Source organism: Sarcophilus harrisii, chromosome 3 (genome assembly GCF_902635505.1).
Source record: "Sarcophilus harrisii chromosome 3, mSarHar1.11, whole genome shotgun sequence".
Lineage (NCBI taxonomy): Eukaryota > Metazoa > Chordata > Mammalia > Dasyuromorphia > Dasyuridae > Sarcophilus > Sarcophilus harrisii.
This window is the reverse complement of record NC_045428.1, coordinates 586,389,210-586,408,257: the sequence shown is the minus strand read 5'-3', so window position 1 is coordinate 586,408,257 and position 19,048 is coordinate 586,389,210. Positions and strand designations below refer to the sequence as shown.

Genomic DNA, 19,048 nt, shown 5'->3' with positions numbered 1-19,048 from the left:
GTTTTGTGGGCAAAAGTTATGGAAAGTTATGAAGTCATGGAAAGTACTTAATGACTAAATCTAAAAGGCCATTTTGGATAGAATATTAAATTACCCTGGAAGCTCACAACACATTGTTGTTGTTGAAAGGAACTTCCAGAACAAAAAAACATTGAGAACCACTGATTTAAGGGAAAGAATAGTGGGTTTTGGATTCAGGAAGACTAGGTTCAGATCTCATCTCTAATTGCTCCCACCCATGTGTCCTTGGGCAGTCATGTAACCTCTCTGGACTTCAATTTCCTCATCTCAAAAATGAGGGAATTGAACTAGATGGTACCTTTTAACTCTGAATTGTTGTTGATAATGGGAACATTGGGAACTGATGCTGCCTAGTCCATCCTTTCAGAGGTCAAGAGTTTCCTTATCATCTTAATTTCTCTCTAGGAATCTCTGTTTCTTTCTCTGTTGGTCTCTGTCAGTCTCTGTCTCTGTGTCTCTCTCTGTACTTTGTCTGTCTCTTTGTCTCTCTCTGGCTCTGTGTCTCTGGCTTTCTCTCTCTGTTTCTGTCTCTCTGAGTCTCTGTCTCTTTGTGCTTCTCTCCGATTCTGTGTCTCTGTCTTTCTTCCTGTTTCTGTCTCTCTGTCTCTGTCTCTGTCTCTCTCATTTTCAAGGACACTTGTATCAGAACAGATAATTCATGCCTGGCCTTCATTTCAGTTTCCCCATCTGAAATTGCTAGAGAACTCAGTTGTAACTCATTCCTAGGCTCCCCATCACTGTCCCAGCTCCCCATTTCAGAGTCTCCAGGAGGGGTCCAGAGACACAAATGCCTCAAGCAGAGCCACCTTTGCCCCAGTGTTTGCTGATAGAGTGGATGACCAGAACCAAAACTTTTAAAATTCACATGCATCACTAGAACCATAAAAGAGCTGTATATTGGGTAAATAAACTAAATGGGTTTGCTCTATTCAAGGGCTTGCCTCATATCCTATGATATGCCATTGGTTTTGTGATTTTCTATAATTCATTCTGGCCAATGGCTAATACCAACCAAGCCTGCCCAGGACCCATCACCAGGAGCTATTAGATTAGCCTTCTCAGTCATGGGAATTTCACAAACATGGCACTGGATGACATCAACAGATGAGTATTTGAAAGGGCCAATCAGAGCTTCTAGGAAGCTATGGCTCCTGACTCAAAAGTCCAGCACTCTTATCTACCTTATTGCCTCCTATATAAATATTGGTTATTATTATTTATACAAAGTTTTCCCAAAACCTTGATGCAGTTTTAAGCTTTAACAGCTTAAATCGCACTATTTTTCTTTTTTTTAGTTAGTATTTTATTTTTCTTCAATTGCATATAAAAACAATTTTCGACATTCATTTGTAAAATCAAGTTCCAAATTCTCTCCCTCCTACCACCCTCCTTATTGAGAAAGCAAGCAATTTGATGTTATACATGTGTAGCCATGCAAAACGTATTAAGTAGCATTATTTAAGTTAATAAGCTTTAATGACTTAAAATTGCACTGGAGTCAGCCATAATGACCCAGAAAACCAGATATTTCAAGTTTCCTCAAGACCGATTTGCAGACCACTGTTCAAAAAACAATCAAGATCATAGAACCAGAGCTGGAAAGGACTTCAGAGGCCGAGTCCATTACCCACATTTTACAGAGAAGGAAACTGAGACAGGAAGAGGAGGAGGAACACACAGTTTTGTGACTCTGGAGGAATTTTGTGATCTGGGGCGGCTTTGAAATGAATGAAGGTATGCTCAATATCTAAAGATGAAGGTTGGGGGAGATGCAATTAGTGGTGATATTGTGAATAGTTAGGCATGTAATTAAGACTGGACCAAAGATGGAGAAAGACAGTACAAGGATTTATGCAGACATCCATGAAACATATGTCTTTGACAAGGAGGAGGAAAAATATATAAGCATTTTATGATTTAATAATAATAGCGATCAGATATGTAGAGCTTTAAGGTTTACAAAGCACTTTCCATCTATTACTTTATTTGACTGTCAAAACAATCTTGGAAAGTAAAGGCTATCCTTATTCTTATTTTGCAGATAAGTAGATTGAGACAAAGAGAGATCAGACAGCTTGTCCAGGAACACATAGTTAAGTATCTAGGCAGGATTTGAATTCAGATCTCCCTGCCTCCAACTTCGATGCTTTATCTGTTGTCACCTCGCAGCCTCATAACAGGACTTGTTATAGCTGTTTGTACTGTGTGCATAAAAATCAGTCAGCCAGCCAGTAAGTATTTATAAGTTCCTACTCTATGCCAGGCTTTGTTCTAAGCACTGACTGATTGATTGTTGTCCTTCATTCTCCAAGAGGACCAAAATGATATCACCATGTTAATAGTCAAGTCACAGTGTTTCTGACTGTAGCTGATCAGACTCTGCTGCTGGTCGGGCACAAATAGTCTATATGAACATTTGGAGTGGATTGTCTAACTTTGCACATCTCCTACTTCTTCTGGGATAATTCAATTCTGCTTTGCTCATAGAGCGCAGCACCTTTTCTGAGGAGGGCACGTCATTCTGGGCAGTCCTGTGCCATGTCATGTAATAAAAAAAAAGTTGTTAAGAGAGATCTTGAGAGTGTTCTTGTATTGTTTTATTTTGATCACCACGAGAGGGGTAGCCCTGTGTGAGTTCTCCATAAAACAGTCTTTTTATCGAATTTGAATTTGACATTCAAATTTAGTCCATCGGAGTTTCCCTCTCTGCAGTAAAATTTAAATGCTTGGTAGTTCAGCTCGAGAAAGGCCCTCAGTGTCTGGTACCTTAACTTGCCAGGGGATCTTCCCAACACAGTTCCAATGGAAGTGATTCCATTTCCTGGCACGGCAGATAGGCCGGCCAGGTTTCACAAGCATACGACAATGAGATCGACACAATAACTCCATCGACCTTCAGTTTGGTAGATAGCCTAATCCTCTTCTCTCCCACACTTTTCCTTCAGAACCTCCCAACACTGAACCAGCTCTGGCAAAGCATGTAGCAACATCATTATCAATGTGTACATCCCTGGAAAGTATATTGCCAAGGTAAGCGAACTTATCCACAGAATTCCAAATTTCTCCATTTCTGTAACTGATGGCTCCCCATACAGATGGTGTGGTGCTGGCTGATGAGGGACCTGTGTTTTCTAAGTGTTAATTATTAGGCCAAAAATAGCACAAGCAGCAGAGAACTGATTGACACTGTTGCATCTCTGCTTCAGGGGCTGCATTGAGGGCACAATCTGCAAACAAAAAAATTCTGCAATAAACAAGTCTTGGCTTGTACCTTTTCAAGTTGAAGAATCTACTATCAATTAGTAGCTGAGCTTGATGCTGTGTTCATCCTCACTGAAAGCATTTGACAATATTGCTAAAAAAAAAATTCATGCTAAAAAGCATGGGAACAAGTGCATTACCTTATTTCACTCCATTGGTAACCGGGAAACTCGAAAGCATTGTCCATTGTCCAAAACTTGGGCAAGCCTCATGAAATTGGTATGGTTTTTTTTTGAGTTGGAAAATTCAAAACTTCAATGACATATGCATTATAAGTTGACAGTGTAATGTAATGGAAAGAGCTCTGGGTTTGAGTTTAAAGACCTGGGAGTCAGAGTCCCCATTATGCAAACTAGAGCACTTGACCTAGAGTCAGAAAGAGCTAATTTCAAAAGTAGCCTTGGTAACTATGGTACTCCCAGCAAGTCACTTTACCTCTTGCCTGCCTTGGTTTCCTCATATTTAAGATAGGATTATACTATCATCTACCTCTCAGAGTTGATCAGATCAAAGGAAATAACATTAAGTACCTTGGAAACCTAAAGAACTATATAAATGTAATTATTATTGTTATAATTACAAATGCAATTATTATTGTCATTATTAATATTAACATCATCATTATTACCAGGGAAACACAAGTCACTTAAAATCTCTGGATTTTATTTTCTCTGTATGTCAAATGAAGAGGTTAGACTAGATAACCTGAGATCCCTTCCAACTATAAATTTATAATCCTTTGATAATAAATATTTAAAGCTTTTTTTTCTCAAAATATATGCATGGATAATTTTTAACACTTGCCCTAGCAAAACCTTGTGTTCCAAATTTTTTCTCCTTCCTTTCACCTTCAGACAGCAAGTAATCCAAGATATATTAAATATGTACAATTCTCCTATGCATATTATCACAATTATCATGCTGCACAAAAAAAAATCAGATGAAAAAGGAAAAAAAATGAGAAAGAAAATAAAATGGCATATTATTTTGATGTACTTCTCTGGGCAACTAAACTTTGATAAAAATTTTCCATAAGCCCTCTTAACTGACAGTATCAAAGACTTTGGTGAAATCAACAAACTGTACAGACTTGCATTCTGCTCCGGGTATTTCTTCTGGGGTTGTTGAAAAGCAACCACAATATTGACTATTCCTTGGCCCTTTCTGAAACCATCCTGGCTCTCAGGTAGATACATGAGCATCTTTCAGGTGAAGAATCAGCCTGTTAAGGAGTATTCTGTTAGCAAGACTCTTGCTAACAATGCTTAAAAGAGAGACACACACTCTACAGGACACTCTATTCCCTTTACCTTTATAGAGATGAACAATGGAGGCATCCTTGAACTCCTAGACAGAAAATTTCAGTCACTTTTCAAATGAGCAATGGATCACCCACTCACCCCCATCTAGATAAATCTCAGCCAGAATAGAATCACGTCCAGGAAGTCTGCCACATGAAAGGAGCCTGATGGCATTCAAAACCTCTTCATTTGGAACTTCAGCTAGGGAGGGATTGATTTCAATCTGAGGTAATGTCAGTGGCTTCAGCACTGATGGATGATGGGCTGTTAAAAACACTATGGAAATGTTCAGCCCATGTCTTTAGGATCATGTCCTTATCAGTAATCAATGTGGCTCCACCAGCACTGAGTAGTTAAAATGCACCATAGATCTTTGGCCCATAAACAGCCTTCAGGGAATTATAAAGACTCTTTGGATCGTTACTATCAGCATAAAACTGCATTTCATCTGCCCTCTTACTGAACCAAGAATCTTGCATCTCTCTAAGCTTTATTTGTACTTCATTTTTGACAGAATTAAATGCTGTTTTCTTAGAGATGAACTCTCTTGCTGATACACCCGTCAAAGTTCTTGTTTTTCCATTTAGCAGCTTCTGAATTTCTTCATCATCTTTGTCAAGCCAGTCAGTGTTTGTGAGTGTTCTGACCTAGATGAGCAAATGCAGTGCTGTGTACCGAATTTCTGAAAGTGGCCTGCTCCCTTTCTACTCCACTGTTACCAACTGCGTATTGGCTCAACTTTTCCTCCAAGTTACAACAAAGTTTTCTTACTCAGAGAAGTGTTCTAATCTATTGACATTAAAATCTTCTGATAACCCAGAGCCTCTGGTTTTCTTTAATGTGAATACTGAGCTTGGAGAGAATCAATCTCTGCTCAATCCGTTACTTTGTGCCACACATTGCTTTCATCATTTTCACATCCTGTCCATTTCTTCTCCTTATTTTTATTTTATTATGTTATGTTATGTTGTGTTGTATTATATTATATCTTCTCCTTATATATATTACATTATCTATTAAATGCCAATGTTTGCTACAAAGGTACATCCGCGAAATTTTATTGCATTTAGGTAAACAGAAGACAGTGTTGGTGATGAAAAGTTCATGAGAAGCACAAGTATTCAGCAGTGATTGACCATTGCTATGATTGTTTCCAACTCCGTTCTTCCCTGCCATGTCTGGTCGTCCAAACCCACTCTACCATTAAAGTCACTCAGAGGTATAAGCTTGTACTTTTTTGGCACATCGATGATAAAGATGTCCAGGTCTTCATAAAATTCTTCTTTGACCTCGTCAGGGTTTGTCATGGTGGGAGCATAGACACTGATGATGATTGAATGGCATTTTCCTGAAGTGGCAATCTCATCGTTATGAGCTTGTTACTCACCCCTTTTGGTAGACATGCAAACTTGTTAACTAGACTAGTTTTGACTGCAAAAACTCAAAAAAAAAAACTTTCAAAAAAATCTAGCTTTATAGTGCTTTCCTTCCCTGCAGCTACTCCAGAAAAAAAACATGTATCCAGCTCCTACTTTGGTAAGCTGGCCTTTATTTGCCAGCCTTGTTTTACTCAGGGTTACTATTTACATGTGACCTGCTGAGCTCTCAGAGCAACAGAAGCTGTTCATCTTTCAGGCCTCCTGGATTTTATGTTGTCTATAAGTATATACTCATTGCGTGTACTCAGTGCCGAGTAGAATCAGCCTTGCAAAAGTTTTTGCACATTTTTTGGTCTCTCCACCACAGGGTGGGATTCTCTGCATGCTGCAGTAATCAAGCCAGGATTAGTTAAGCAGACAATTTTTAGGACCTTTTCTAGCCCCTTCTTCCCACGAGGAGATGAGCAATGCAATCCTTAAAAGGCTTCTTAGGCATCCGGGCCTGCTGAATCCCACTGCTGCTTCTAGTAAGATAATAGCCTGGGCTGCCTGTGTGCAGGGCTGTGATTACATCTCCCAGTGCATGCTCACTTGCTGCTCCATCATTTGCCTGAAGTCACAGACCTTTGAGAGAGGTAGAAATGGTAAAATGGTACCGGGGATACCTTCTGATTTGTTTGCTCTTTGGATTTAAGTAAGGGAGAGTTAAACAAAGCTGTCCCATTTCACTTTCTTTTCCAGAGTCATCGCTGTCCAATAGCTGGACAGAGCCAAGATGACTAGTGCTGGTTCAAGATGCATCTTTGACCAAATTCTCAGCACTCCACAATGCATGTTACGCCTGCCTACTTGACCGTTGGAACAAATTGTTCTCCTCTGACCATTCCACTAGGGGAAGTCTTCACATGCTTGGGGTAGAGACCATAGGGTTTGAGACCCCTTGGTTACCCTCAACCCTCTGCTGGGAGTGGCTGCTGCACCTACTACAGCTTCTTGAACCCAGAGCTGAGAGTTAGGTGGATCATGTGGACATTGAAGGTGAAAGAAATCCTGAAAAGAGTTCATCAGCCCTCATTCCAGAGGTACTAGTCTTCCTTGAACACATCCTATGTCCCTACTAAGCACTTGGGATACAAAAGAAAAAAAAAAGAGGTAAAAACATGGTCTCTCTCCATAAGGACCAAGTAGGGAGGGATTTGAAAAGTCAGAACAAGAACATTTTATGTTTTATGCTTGGACATGATTAGAGGACCATTGTAATATACTAAATAAGGAAATGAGCTAGGCAAACCTTAAAGAAAATTCTTTTGGCAGCTATGTGGACAACAGATCAGAGGGGGAAAGAGACAAAGCAGGGAGACCAATTAAAAGGCTATTGTAACAGATCATCAGGTTTTTCAATGTATTGATTAGTTTTACTAGCCGGAACTAAGTAGTGTTTATGTGAATGTTGAGAAGTAATTGGATGTAAGAAATATTGTTTTGTTTAACTCAGATCAAAAGAGGATAAGTACTTTTGGTTGTGGTCAAAATTGGAAATCAAAAGATGTCCATCAATTGGGAATTGGCTAAATAAGAGTTAATATATGATTGTGATGGAATATTATTATACTGTAAGAAATGTCAAGCAAGGTGATTTTAGAAAAAAGTTAGAAAGACTCACATAAACTGATGCAAAGTAAAGTGAGCAGAACCAGGAGAAAGTTGTTCACAGTAACAGTAACATTGATCAACTGTGAATGATTTAGCTGTTTTTAGTAATACGATGATCTAAGACAATCCCAAAAGACTAAAGATGGGGTATATTACCTGCGTCCTGAGAAAGAACTGACATCGAAGCATGCGATTTTCACTTTCTTTTTCTTTTATTCAAGTCTTATTATACAAAATGACTAATATGGAAATGTTTTACATGATTGCTCATGTATAAGCTATATCTGATTGCTTACCAACTCGGGGAAAGGGAAAGGGAGGAAAGGAGGGAAAGAATTGAGAACTTTTAAAAATAAAAAAAACAAATAAAAAAAATTTAACATGTAATTGGGGAAAAATAAAATATGTATTAAGGGAGGAAAGAGGAACAGTAGCTCATACATAATAATAGTATTTTGTAACATTTTAAAAGTTAAAAAGGATAGCTATACATTATATAGTGTATGTGTGTATATGTATAGTATATTTTTTTATATAATATATGTGTACATATATAGAGGGAGAGAGAGGGGAGAGAGAGGGGGGGAGGGAAAGACGGGGGGGGGGAAGAAAGAGAGAGAGAGAGAGAAAGAGGGAGGGAAGGAAGGAGGGAAAGGGACAAAAAAAGTGTGTAATTTGTCCTGTAAGTCAGTGGAGATAGTGGGAGGAATGCCCTTACCTTCTACCAGTTTCAGTCCAGGTTAAATATGCTCAAGGAAAATGGAGTTTAAGAAGGAATGGTTGGAGAATCCTTAGTTTTCTTCCAAGTGTCACTTTCTGCCTTATATCTATCCTCTATCTAGTCTGGGCTGGAGCCTGTTCCTATGCATTTGGAGAGCCCATTGTTAAATTGCCAATGCTCCAGAAATCAGCTTACTACAAATCTCAGCTTGATTTATTGTTTTGTTGATTATGTAGCCTAAAAAAAAGTGATTAAAAAAATTTAAGAGGAAGATTAAATTCAAAAGTGTGTCCTGCAACCATTTTGCCTACCCACCCACTCCCACTCCCCAGCTGTTAAACATTTATCAGCACACCACTGCAATACTATGCACTATAGTACATAAACTGCTGTGCCTGGAGTCAGGTCTAGGCAAATTACTTAGCCCTATTTGCCTCAGTTTCTTCACCTGTAAAATAATCTGGAGAAAGACATGGCAAATCACTCTAATATCTTTACCAAGAAAACCCCAAATGAAGAGTCAGACATGAGTGAAAAATGACCAAGAAAGTAATGTACCAATATTTCAGAGTCTGATTCTTTTTGTACAGCAAGATGGCGTTTTGGTCATGTATACTTATTGTGTATCTAATTTATATTTTAATGTACTTAACATCTACTGGTTATCCTGCCATCTGGGGGAGGGAGTAGGGGGTAAGAGGTGAAAAAGTGGAGCGGGAGGTTTGGCAATTGTTGATGATGTAAAGTTACCCATGCATATATCCTGTAAATAAAAGGCTATTAAAAAAAAAAAAAGTAATGTACCTGTATATCTACATATACATTGAAGCAATGTAGTGTACTGGAAAGAATTTCCAAATTTGAAGTCAGGAATATGTGGGTTCAAATCCTACCTTAGACACTTCCTAACTATCTGATCATGATCAAGTCTCAATAACTCAGCCTCAGTTTCTTCATGTATAAAGTGGGGACAATAACACCACTATCCCACAGGGCTGTTTTAAAGATAAAATGAGAATAAAGCTAAGGTGTCTTGCAAACAGTAAAATGCTCCATAAATATTAGCTCCTATTATTCTGTTTGTTACCCCTGATAGGATGTAAAATTTTTGAGGACAGAAACTGACATTACCGTACCTTTCTTCAGAGGCTATTTTTGCTTTCCTTTGTATCCCCAGCGCTTCATAGTTTTTTATTTGCCTGTCCACTTTTGGTGTCTAGCACCCTTCCTGGTACATAGTAGGTACCTAACGAATATTTGTATATTGGTTTGTTGGTGCCTGCTTAATTCGTTTAAACATTTATTTAATGCCTATCCTGTGCTTTTCTACTCTCTCTCCTCCTCCTTTCTTTACCCTGGGACTAGGTGATATTGAAACTAAGGCAGGCCCACCTCAGCCCATCCCCCATCCCCATCCTCAGCCACATCTGCTGATTTTGGACCATTCCCTAATCATCTGGGCAGAAAGCCAGACTGCCCTGAAAATGTCAGTCTTTCTTCTGCTCTCCTTCCTCCCTCCAACCCTTGTAATTTATGTGCCACTTGCCAGGGATGAGTAATTCCCCTGCCTGGCTGGGCCCTTAAGCTGAAGGATCAGGAAAAAAAGGAGAAGAGAGAGCCACAGTGTAACAGGGGGTAGAGCCCAGCTTGACCCCATCATGGCACCTGTGTTTGGGTCCTGGGATGGATTCATCTTTCTACAAGTCTTAATGGTTGCTACTGATTCTCTCAAATGGGGTGGGGGCTTGGATTTAATGATCTCTCAGGTCCTTTCTAGCTCTGAAACTTTAATCCTATGAGTTTTTGGAACAAAGAAGCTGTTCATTTCTCTGCCCATTTTTTTCTTATCCCTGAATTCTGCTTCATTAAAACTCTCTCCCTCTTATTCATATTTACAGCTTTCTTGCGTCTCTGCCCTCTTATCACAGGACTGTAGAAAATGACATTTAGGGCTTGAAGGGACCTTATAATTTAGTCCAACCTACACTTAGTAAAGAACTTATCCTTGATCACACAGCTAGTAAATATAGGAGCCCAGACCATAGGTAATTAAAATTCTTGCTTTCTCCCATCTGTACTATGCTTTTTTTTTTTTCCTTCTGCAGGGCTGTCCTAATTAAAGGTGAGAGGAAATCTGACAGAGCAGGACAAGACCTGAAAGAAGGAAATATTTTAGAGAGAGGAAAGGGCAATGGAGATCGCCTTTACTTTGTGAAAAGAAATTGAGGCTCAAAAAAGGGTTATGACAGGCTAGATCAATGAGTGGTAAAAGATAGATGTGAAATTTGAACCCCAAGTCCTCATGACTAATGTCATGTTTATTAGTCAAGGATGATCCGTGTTAATCCCGACCAGCATTGATCATATTCCCTTCCCAATTTCCCTATTCTGTTGGGGAACAAATTTCAACTCCCGAGATCAGCCCATCTTTTCTAGGGGCTTAGAGGCTGACAAATGTTAGAATTATCAGAGCTTGGATCCAGGCACTAAGAGCACCTATAATATTCTTTCTCTAGTGAATTAGTTCATTGACAAGAAAATGGTTAAAAAGTAAAGCGACCAGATGTTGGGCTTCTTTCCCACTACAGCAGCAATCCAAGCCAGCTTTCGTTACTCATTTCTTAAGGTGTTCCTTCATGGGACAGTGTCCCAGGGTCTCCTTTGGTCCCTTCAGCTGCATTGGAATTAAAAGTTAATTTGAGCCCATATTCGGTGCTTTTTGTCCCAAGTGCCAAAATTGCTATTATGGTTCTGGCCTGGACCCCACCTGTTCCCATTTGCTATAATGAGAAGAAAAAGAACTGACCTCACCTACTCAGGGGCTGAGGTTGGCAAGGATAAAGCATGCCTGAAAGCCCTAGCACGCTCTGACCGCTTTCAGCACCAAGGACAGGGCTCCAGCCTGCCTGGCACATTTCTGGGCTGTCCCTGACCTGCCCCAGGCTTGGCTTTGCAGCTTTGTGGGAAGGCCAGGTGGGGTGCCGGGGACCCACCTCTCCCTTCCATTCTGGGAGCCTTTAATTGCCGCCTTTCCTTCTGCAGTATGCTCATATGGGTCATTAGAGAGACGTTTGGTTTATTTCTAGCTGCAGCAGGCGCTGAGCTGTCTGTCCTCCCCCAGCCCCCCTCACTGCCACCAAGCAGAACTGCTCGGCCCTGCACCCAACCCAGCTTTCAGCCTGGATCCCCAGGGGCCTCGATCCCTTCCCTGAATGGACCTATTGGGCTGGCAGGCGAGGCGGGACGGGGAGGGCGCAGAACAACATACATGCACCTAGAACCGACACTCAGAGCTGAGAACACGAGTTTATTTGCAGGCTGGCTCAATATGGACGGGAGCGGTGGGCCTCTAACCTCCTCTCCCCCTCCCAGCAAACCTCCAGAGACCTCACTGTCCACAGAGAAGGGAGACCACACCCAAGAAGTCATATTTTCTCCCCCCCCCCAACCACTCTTCTGTCAGAGGGCTGCAGTTACACATGGACACTAGACAGTGGACACATGGACACAGTACAAAGCAAAAGTGGGGGTAAACCCCAATACCAGGGTGACTGATGGGCAGGCATAGCTTCTTGGGGGAGCAAGGTTGGGGAGAAAAGGAGCTATCCTTGTTCACACTCCCCAATAACAACAGCCCGTCAGGGTAGGCAGTTCCATTTCACAGATGGGGAAGCTGAGGCACAGAACATCTAAGAAGGAGCCAGGGGAAAAGGGGGGAAACTCTCTTGGGCTGAGTTGTCTTCCCAAACCAACCCAAATATGCCATCCCCTAATAAATAAGTACCCCATCCCCAATATTTACACAACAGTATTTCCTTCCATCGATCCAGACAGGAAAACAAAGTTCATTTCCAGTAACAAACATTACACAGATATATGATGTAGCCACTTCTGGGGTGGCAGAGCAAGTCAGCAAGGAAGAGAGAGGGAGTGAATATCTAGGTGGAGAGGATGCTGAAGTCTTCAGCCTTCCTCCTTCTGTCTCAATGGAGGAAAGAGGGAATGGGATTAGACAGGCCAGTCAACAATGACTTATAACCTGGTGGCCAATCCCTCTTGAGCCTTGATGCTTATACCAAGCAGTTGTACGAGACACTTGGAAGCAGAGAGTAGTGAAAAACTTCCCCCCAAAGTTGAGTCCAGGGCCAAGGCTTATCAACGATGCAGAGGGATTATGGGGAAGAAGTCAGAATCCCTATACCTCCCCTGCCATACATACTGCCTCCCTAAAGACAAAAGAATTAGTCTCTGATGTTTTCCTTCCAATTCTCTAAACCCCATAGCCTCCTAGGTCCCTCTTGGGCCTAGAAGCAACTGTTGGGAAAGTGGACACCCCTGGTTAACCCAAGTTCCTGATCCTCGAGGGCCCAGGTAGCTTCTTGGACCGGTCCCCAGTGTTTGGGGTCTCAACGTCCACTTGCAGCCTGCTAACTGAACCTCCGAATGAATGGAGTCCTTAAATCCAGCCAGTGGCGGCTGGCCACTGCTGTAGAGTCATTTAAAGCTTCTCCTAAGCTGTAGTGATGAGGGAACTGGCTCTTCCCCTGAATCCCCAGAGCTTTTCCTCCTCTCTGTTCTCTGGATCTCAAGTACCCCTGTACTGCCCAGATGATCAGTTGGCCTTGCCCCAGGAGAGCTGTGGGCTCCCTCCCTAGCAACCAGCCCCAATCCTTAGCTGAGAAATACCAGTAACAAGATTCTCACAGCAAGGGAAAAACACAAAGCTACACAGGATGAAGCCATCTGTCTCTCTCCACAGGCCCTCAAACCTCTGGGGAAAATGGATCCAGGAGGAACTTTAGCCCAGAAGGCTGACCACCATATTTTGGAATGGGGGGAGGGGAGAAGCCAGAACAGGGAGGACCACAGTGTAGTTATTATGTGTTTGGGGAAATAGGACAACAAGGAAATACTGGCAATCCTACCAGGTAAGATCTGTGTGGGGAAAAGGGAGGTGAGAAAGGAGGAACGTGCAGCAACCAGACACACACACACACACACACACACACACACACACACAGCATAACCTGCCAGTCCCAGGAAGCCAAAGCCAGCTAGATCATATCTCTATAGCCTCAGAGGTGGAGTCACCTTCCCCAATTCTTCTCAGTGTATAGAGAAGGAACAGAATCCTCCAAACATGAAGTGACTGGCCCAGTCACACGGCCAGTAGCAGGCAAGGGATTCGAACCAGACTCTACAGCTCCAAAGCAAAGGCCATCAGGGTTAACTGGCTCCTTAACACAGGTGAACACAGCTCCTAGCATGGATGGACACAGCTCCTAACATGGACGAATGGGCGGGTCTCCACGGGGTAAACTTTCCACCCTAAGGCACGAGATAGTAGGTATTGGAGTGATGCAGCTAAGAGCCCAAGCTCGCTACAGGCTGGGGTGGATGCAGGAGGACTGGGTGAAGGCCGGGCTGAATCACCTCCTGAAGCGCCCCAGGGACTAGGCTGGGGTTAGGGAGATAAGTCACTAGACTCATCCAGGAGGCTGCAAGGGAGATGGTGGTTCAGATGAGGAAACAGAAAAAGCCTCTTCTGGTCCCCCACTTCTTCCCCTCCAAAGAAGCCCTTCGGTCCATCCTCCCACTCTTTAGGCCTGCTTTCTCCCCAGCAAACAAGAAGTTGGTTCACACAGGCACTTGGTGTGAGCCTCTCCTTCCTGCTCCCTGGCTCTTGGGCTCATCTTTTAGAATGGGCGTAAGCAATAACCAGTTGGGTGGGTTGCGGGGCAGCTTTCTGCTCAAAACCCTTCTCCCCAAAGTTCACCGGAGGGGAGGAAGCATCTGCCCTTCTCAGTCCTGGAACACACTCTAGACCAACCTCTCAGCTGCTCCTTATTATCCCTGGGAAGCAATTTTAGGTGCAGGGAGCCAGTCCTGGCTCAAAGATGGTGAACTTTGGGGAGGGTCCCTCAACAGGCCTTCCAATCTCTAGGCAAAATTGATCCACAATCGATTTAGCACAGAAGGCAGGAGGGGAATCCTTTCCTTATGAAATGTAATTGGGCTCCCTGAGCCCACCCTTAGGCAATGGTTTTTTTTCCCCCCACAGATGGCACAACTTTAATTTTAAAAATTTGAATGAATTTGGGGCGGTGATTCTCAAAGGCTAACCAAGGGGCCTCCTGAGGTACTGCCCAGCCTGGCGTGTGGGAGGGTGTGGATGAGGTGATGCAAAGAGACTTCGGACAAGTCACCATTTGAGAAGGGGGAAATGGGAATGGGCAGGGATTCGCAGCAGTTGGGGAGTGGATATTTCTAATGTGTTTGTGAGTTGGGAAAGGAGAGGGGAGAGGAGGAGATGGCCTCAGAGGGAATAAACACACGCATCTAGTCTCAAGGGCTGACTGGAGGGCTGTGTGCTGGTGCTGACTAGCCTAAGAACCCGGGCCCCCTACTCACACATAGGACGGAACCGAAATCTCCTTATTTGGCCTCTAATTTGGCAAAAAACCAGGGAACCGTTGGGGGACCTCCTCCTCCTCCCTCTGTGGGCCAGGTTTCCTTTGATCCCAAATACAGCCCTGGAAGCTGCAGTTCAGGCTTGAAATTTAGGCAAAATCACTGAATACTGATAGGAAAGGAAGGACCAGCCGGGAAAGGATTGGTTTTTTCCAAAATACCCTGAACCCCAGTTCAGCCCGGATCCCTCAGTCGGGTGTCACCTGGGGCTTGGGGTGGGGAGGAAGGGTGGGTCTTGCCCCTTCAGCCTGCCCTCTAGCCCTTCCAGGTCCCACGGCACTCTACCTTCCACTTGCCAAAGCACTGGCCCAGTTCTGGGAACTGGAGTGGAGGATGCAGGGTCAGAGATAGGGTAGACAGGTGGGAGGTGACTAGTGGGATCAGAGGGAAGGAAGGGGGTCTGATTTGGGTTTAAACAAATGCATCTCCCCTCCCCGAAACCAGAATGCTTTCTGGGCCTCAGGCTTTCCCTGCCCAGCTCCGAGAATCCCCTTCCCACATCACCCAGCCCAGTCCAGAGGAGGGCCCCTCAGGGCTAAGTCCGAGGAAGAGCACAGGGTTCCAATATCCCCTTCCCCGCCCACTTCGGGGGCCAAGGACAATCACAGTCTCTGCCCACCCGCCCAGCAGGCTGTCTGGGCCGGGGCTCGCCGTCCCCAGCGGCCGGACCTTCAGGGCTGCCTCCGGCCCCTGGGGCGCCCGAAGGCGGGGTGCATGAGGTTCTCCGTGATGTAGGCCACCAGTAGGCAGATGATCACCAGCATGACGCAGATGGAGCCCCCGACGGCCGTCATGGCGATGACGATATCCCTCATGCCGGCCGGCTCGGCCGCGAACTCCACGCACTCGGCGGGCGGCGGCGGCGGCGGCGTCGGGGCCGGCGGGGCGCCCGGGGGGGAGGGCTCCCGCCGCGGCCGGCGCAGCAGCGGCTGCAGGCACAGGCGGTAGCGCACGCTGTCGTGCACGTCGGGGACCAGGTAGTCGCGACAAGAGGCGCCGAGCTGCACGCGGTCGCACTGGAAGCGGGTGTAGCTGCCGTCCCAGGAGCAGTTGAGCGCGAAGCCGCGCAGCTCGCGAGCCGGCGCGGCGGGCGGCGGGCGCCACTGCAGCAGAACGCTGCTGTTGCGGAGCACGTTGGCCACCAGCGTGCGCCCCGCCGAGCGGTACGCCTTGCACAGGCGCTGCTGGCAGCGGAAATCGGGCTCCGGGCTGCGGAAGCACAGGCGGCCGGTGCCGGCCTCCTGGCCCTCGCTCAGCACCTTGTAGGGGCACCACGGGGGGTCCGGCCCGGGTTCCGCCTCGGGCTCCGGGCTGGGCGGCGGGGGCACCGGGGGCACGGGGTCGCCGTGGACGCGGGGGCGCGGAGCCAGCAGCAGCAGCAGTAGCAGCGGCAGCAGTCGCCGCCGCCGCCGCAGCCAGGGCCAAGGCACCGGCTGGCGGGGCGCGCTCATCGCGGCTGGGGCTCAGCGCGGGGCGGGGGACCCCCGGGGCGGCGGCGCCTCGCGCCCTGGCCCAAGGTCACGAGGGTGGCGGTGGCGGCAGTAGTGACAGCGACGGCCGGCGCTGGGGCTTGGGCAGCCGCTGCAACGCCGGTCCCCGGGCCGAAGTCCGCAGCAGCAGCAGCAGCTTCCGCGACCCCCGGGCATCTCCCAGGCGGGAGGACGGGGGGGGGTGGGGTGGGGGGGCTCGGCTCAGTCTGCGCCCCGGCTCCCGCGGTCCTGCATCCGCAGCGGAGTGGTGCTCTCGCTCTCCCCGTGCTCCGCTCGGCTCGTTGCGGCTGCGGCGGCCAGCCGGCTCCCTCCTCCCCGCGTCTCCGCCCCCCCGTCGCCACCGCCAGAGCCTGGGAGGCAGGCGCTTTGGCTAGGCGGGCGGGCAGACCGCTGAGCCCGTCGAACGCCCCCTCCCCACCCTTCCCTCCTCCCTACTTCCTTCCCCTCCCCTTCCCCCTTCCCCTCTCTTCTTCTCCCCCTTCCGCTAGTCTCCTCTCCCTTCCTTAGTCTCCCCTTTTCTTCTCTCCTTTCCGATCGCCGGCCTTCCCCGCCCCCGCCAGCGCCCAGTGCGGGATCCCGAGCCGCGCCGCCGCGGTGGGGGCGGAGCCTACATTAACCCTAGCCTCATCGTCGCCCTGCCCCTGGAGGAGAGGGAAAAGAGAAAGACTTGGACAGGGACGGCTCCGGAGGGTGCTGCAGGTCTCCCCTGTCTAAGAGCGCTCTCAATCTGTCTCTGTTTCTCTCTGTGTGTGTGTCTATTTCTGTCTCTCTCATTCTCTGTGTCTATCTCTCTGTTTCTGTTTGTCTCTCTCTGTCTCTGTTAATCTCTGTGTCTCTCTCATTCTCTCTTTGTGTCTTTCATTCAGTCTGTCTGTCTCTCCCCTCCCTCCTTGGAAAGGTCCAATTGTAGGGAGGGTCCTTAAGCGTGCTTTCCTTTGGTTAAAAAAAAAAAAAAAAATGATGGAGAATAACTGACTATATAAATCTGAAAATATTTATTTAAGGGCCTACCAGGTACTGAGTCCTGAGGCCAGGCCTAGGGACTGGACTTGTGCTTTTTTTTGTTTATAAAAAGTGAAGAAATTCCCTCTCCCTTTCTCCATCTCTCTTGATGCTAATGACTCCCCCCAGAGGTTAGCTCCAATTTATCTTGTCTTTGGCTTGTCTCTCCATAATTATTTGAATATCCCCTTCCCTCCGCCCTATTAGCTTGTTAAATCCATAAGAGCAAAGACTTTTCCCCCTTCCTTACCTTTCTTTATATCCCCTAAGCTTAGCACAGTGCCTTGGACATAGGGGCTTAATGAATACTTGTTGAAGCAGAGAATTGTCTAAAGGGCTTTTATGGAATCTTGCCCTCTGGGAGTAAGTAACCTGGGGCACTTAATAAGGAGAAATAACATGTACAAACGGAAACGGATACAGAACATAAAGGAGGAAGGGAAGTTGGGGAAGACTAGCTGCAGTTGGGTGGGAGAGAAACCTCTTGTCCAGGGCTATGTTGAGTTGAACCTCGAGGGAAACTAGGACTTCTAAGAATTGGAGAGGAGGAGGGAGTGCATCTCAGATCTGAAGATCACCTGCACTAAGGCAGGCTTTGGAGAAAGAAAGTGACCTGGTCACGGGGGCTGGGCTTTAAAGCCAATTAAACAGGTTTATACACACTATTTTGTCACTTCTGTGATTCAGAGAGGGCGAGTTGCTTCATCCCCATTTGACAGATGAGGAAACTGAGGCACAGAGAGATGAACTGATTTGTCCAAGATCACACCCCTGGGAAGTATCGGAGACAGTATTTGAACCCAAGTTTTCCTGACCCTGAGTCCATGAGCACAGACATTGCCTAAGTGACCCTGGGCATGACCTTTTCAGAACCTCATCCGTAAAAGGAGGGGATCCTTTGAGACAGATCAAGCTCCCAAGATCTCTTCCAGTTCCACTCGTTTATGACTAACATTAAGATTTTGTAGTTGGATTATTATTCCCCAGAGAGGCAGAAGTAGAGTAATATGACAAAGCTGGCCTCCAGCAGTCCTCAGGCTAAGGAAGACATGAGTGACACTGATCCATACTGGCTGTGTGATCTCCAGCTAATCACAGTCTTCCTGAACTGGAGCTCTCTATCCACTATACCACCCTGCCTCACGGGATTCCCCTCCAAAAAGGACATTTTGGGCCCAATGGGATGCCCAAGTTTGTCCTGCCGTCTCAAGGGGCCCCCTCCTCAAGCATTTCCATTGCTATTTCTAACATTTAGCACTCATCCCCCCCAGGTCAAGTGCCACTTCCTCCATGAAGGCTATTCCCATCTCCCCAGATGTCAGTTCTCTTTCTGTCTTCAAATTCTTTTGCATTTTCTTAAATACGTATATAAAACAATATCTCATCCCCGAGAAGGGAAAACCCTTTGAGGGCAGGGATTGTCTTGTTAGCTTTGCATTGCCGGCGCCCGGATTTGTTGGTGGAGCTGGGTTTCCATTATGCTGCATTTTCTTTAATAAGAAAAACTTCCCAAAGATTGGGGATATAAGGGAAGATGGGGTGAGTGAGCCAGCAGCCATCCCCTCAAAACAGGAATTAAACCATTCTGTGCTGGGGAGGGACCAGCCAGCCAACTTGGATGGCCCAGATGGGTTCTTTCAGGACCTTTCTCCTCCTCGGAGAAGTCTTCCTTGACTGCTCTAACCCTTCTGTAATATGATTCCCATCTGAATCCATAGTTATGAGATCCTAGGATATCAGAATGAGAGG

The 19,048-nt window shown here is 45.9% G+C and overlaps 1 protein-coding gene across 1 annotated transcript; it reads right to left on the bottom strand.

The window, feature by feature from the left end:
• Window positions 1–11,623: 11,623 nt before the first annotated feature.
• Window positions 11,624–16,727, bottom strand: FNDC10 (fibronectin type III domain containing 10). Its single transcript, XM_031963037.1, has one exon. The coding sequence runs from the start codon at window positions 16,256–16,258 to the stop codon at window positions 15,479–15,481; it is 780 nt and encodes a 259-aa protein (XP_031818897.1). The 5' UTR covers window positions 16,259–16,727; the 3' UTR covers window positions 11,624–15,478.
• Between the last annotated feature and the right edge of the window lie 2,321 nt (window positions 16,728–19,048).

Excerpts from the sequence above, each read along its gene's own strand:
- FNDC10 (XM_031963037.1), bottom strand. The coding sequence starts at position 16,258 with ATGAGCGCGCCCCGCCAGCCGGTGCCTTGGCCCTGGCTGCGGCGGCGG.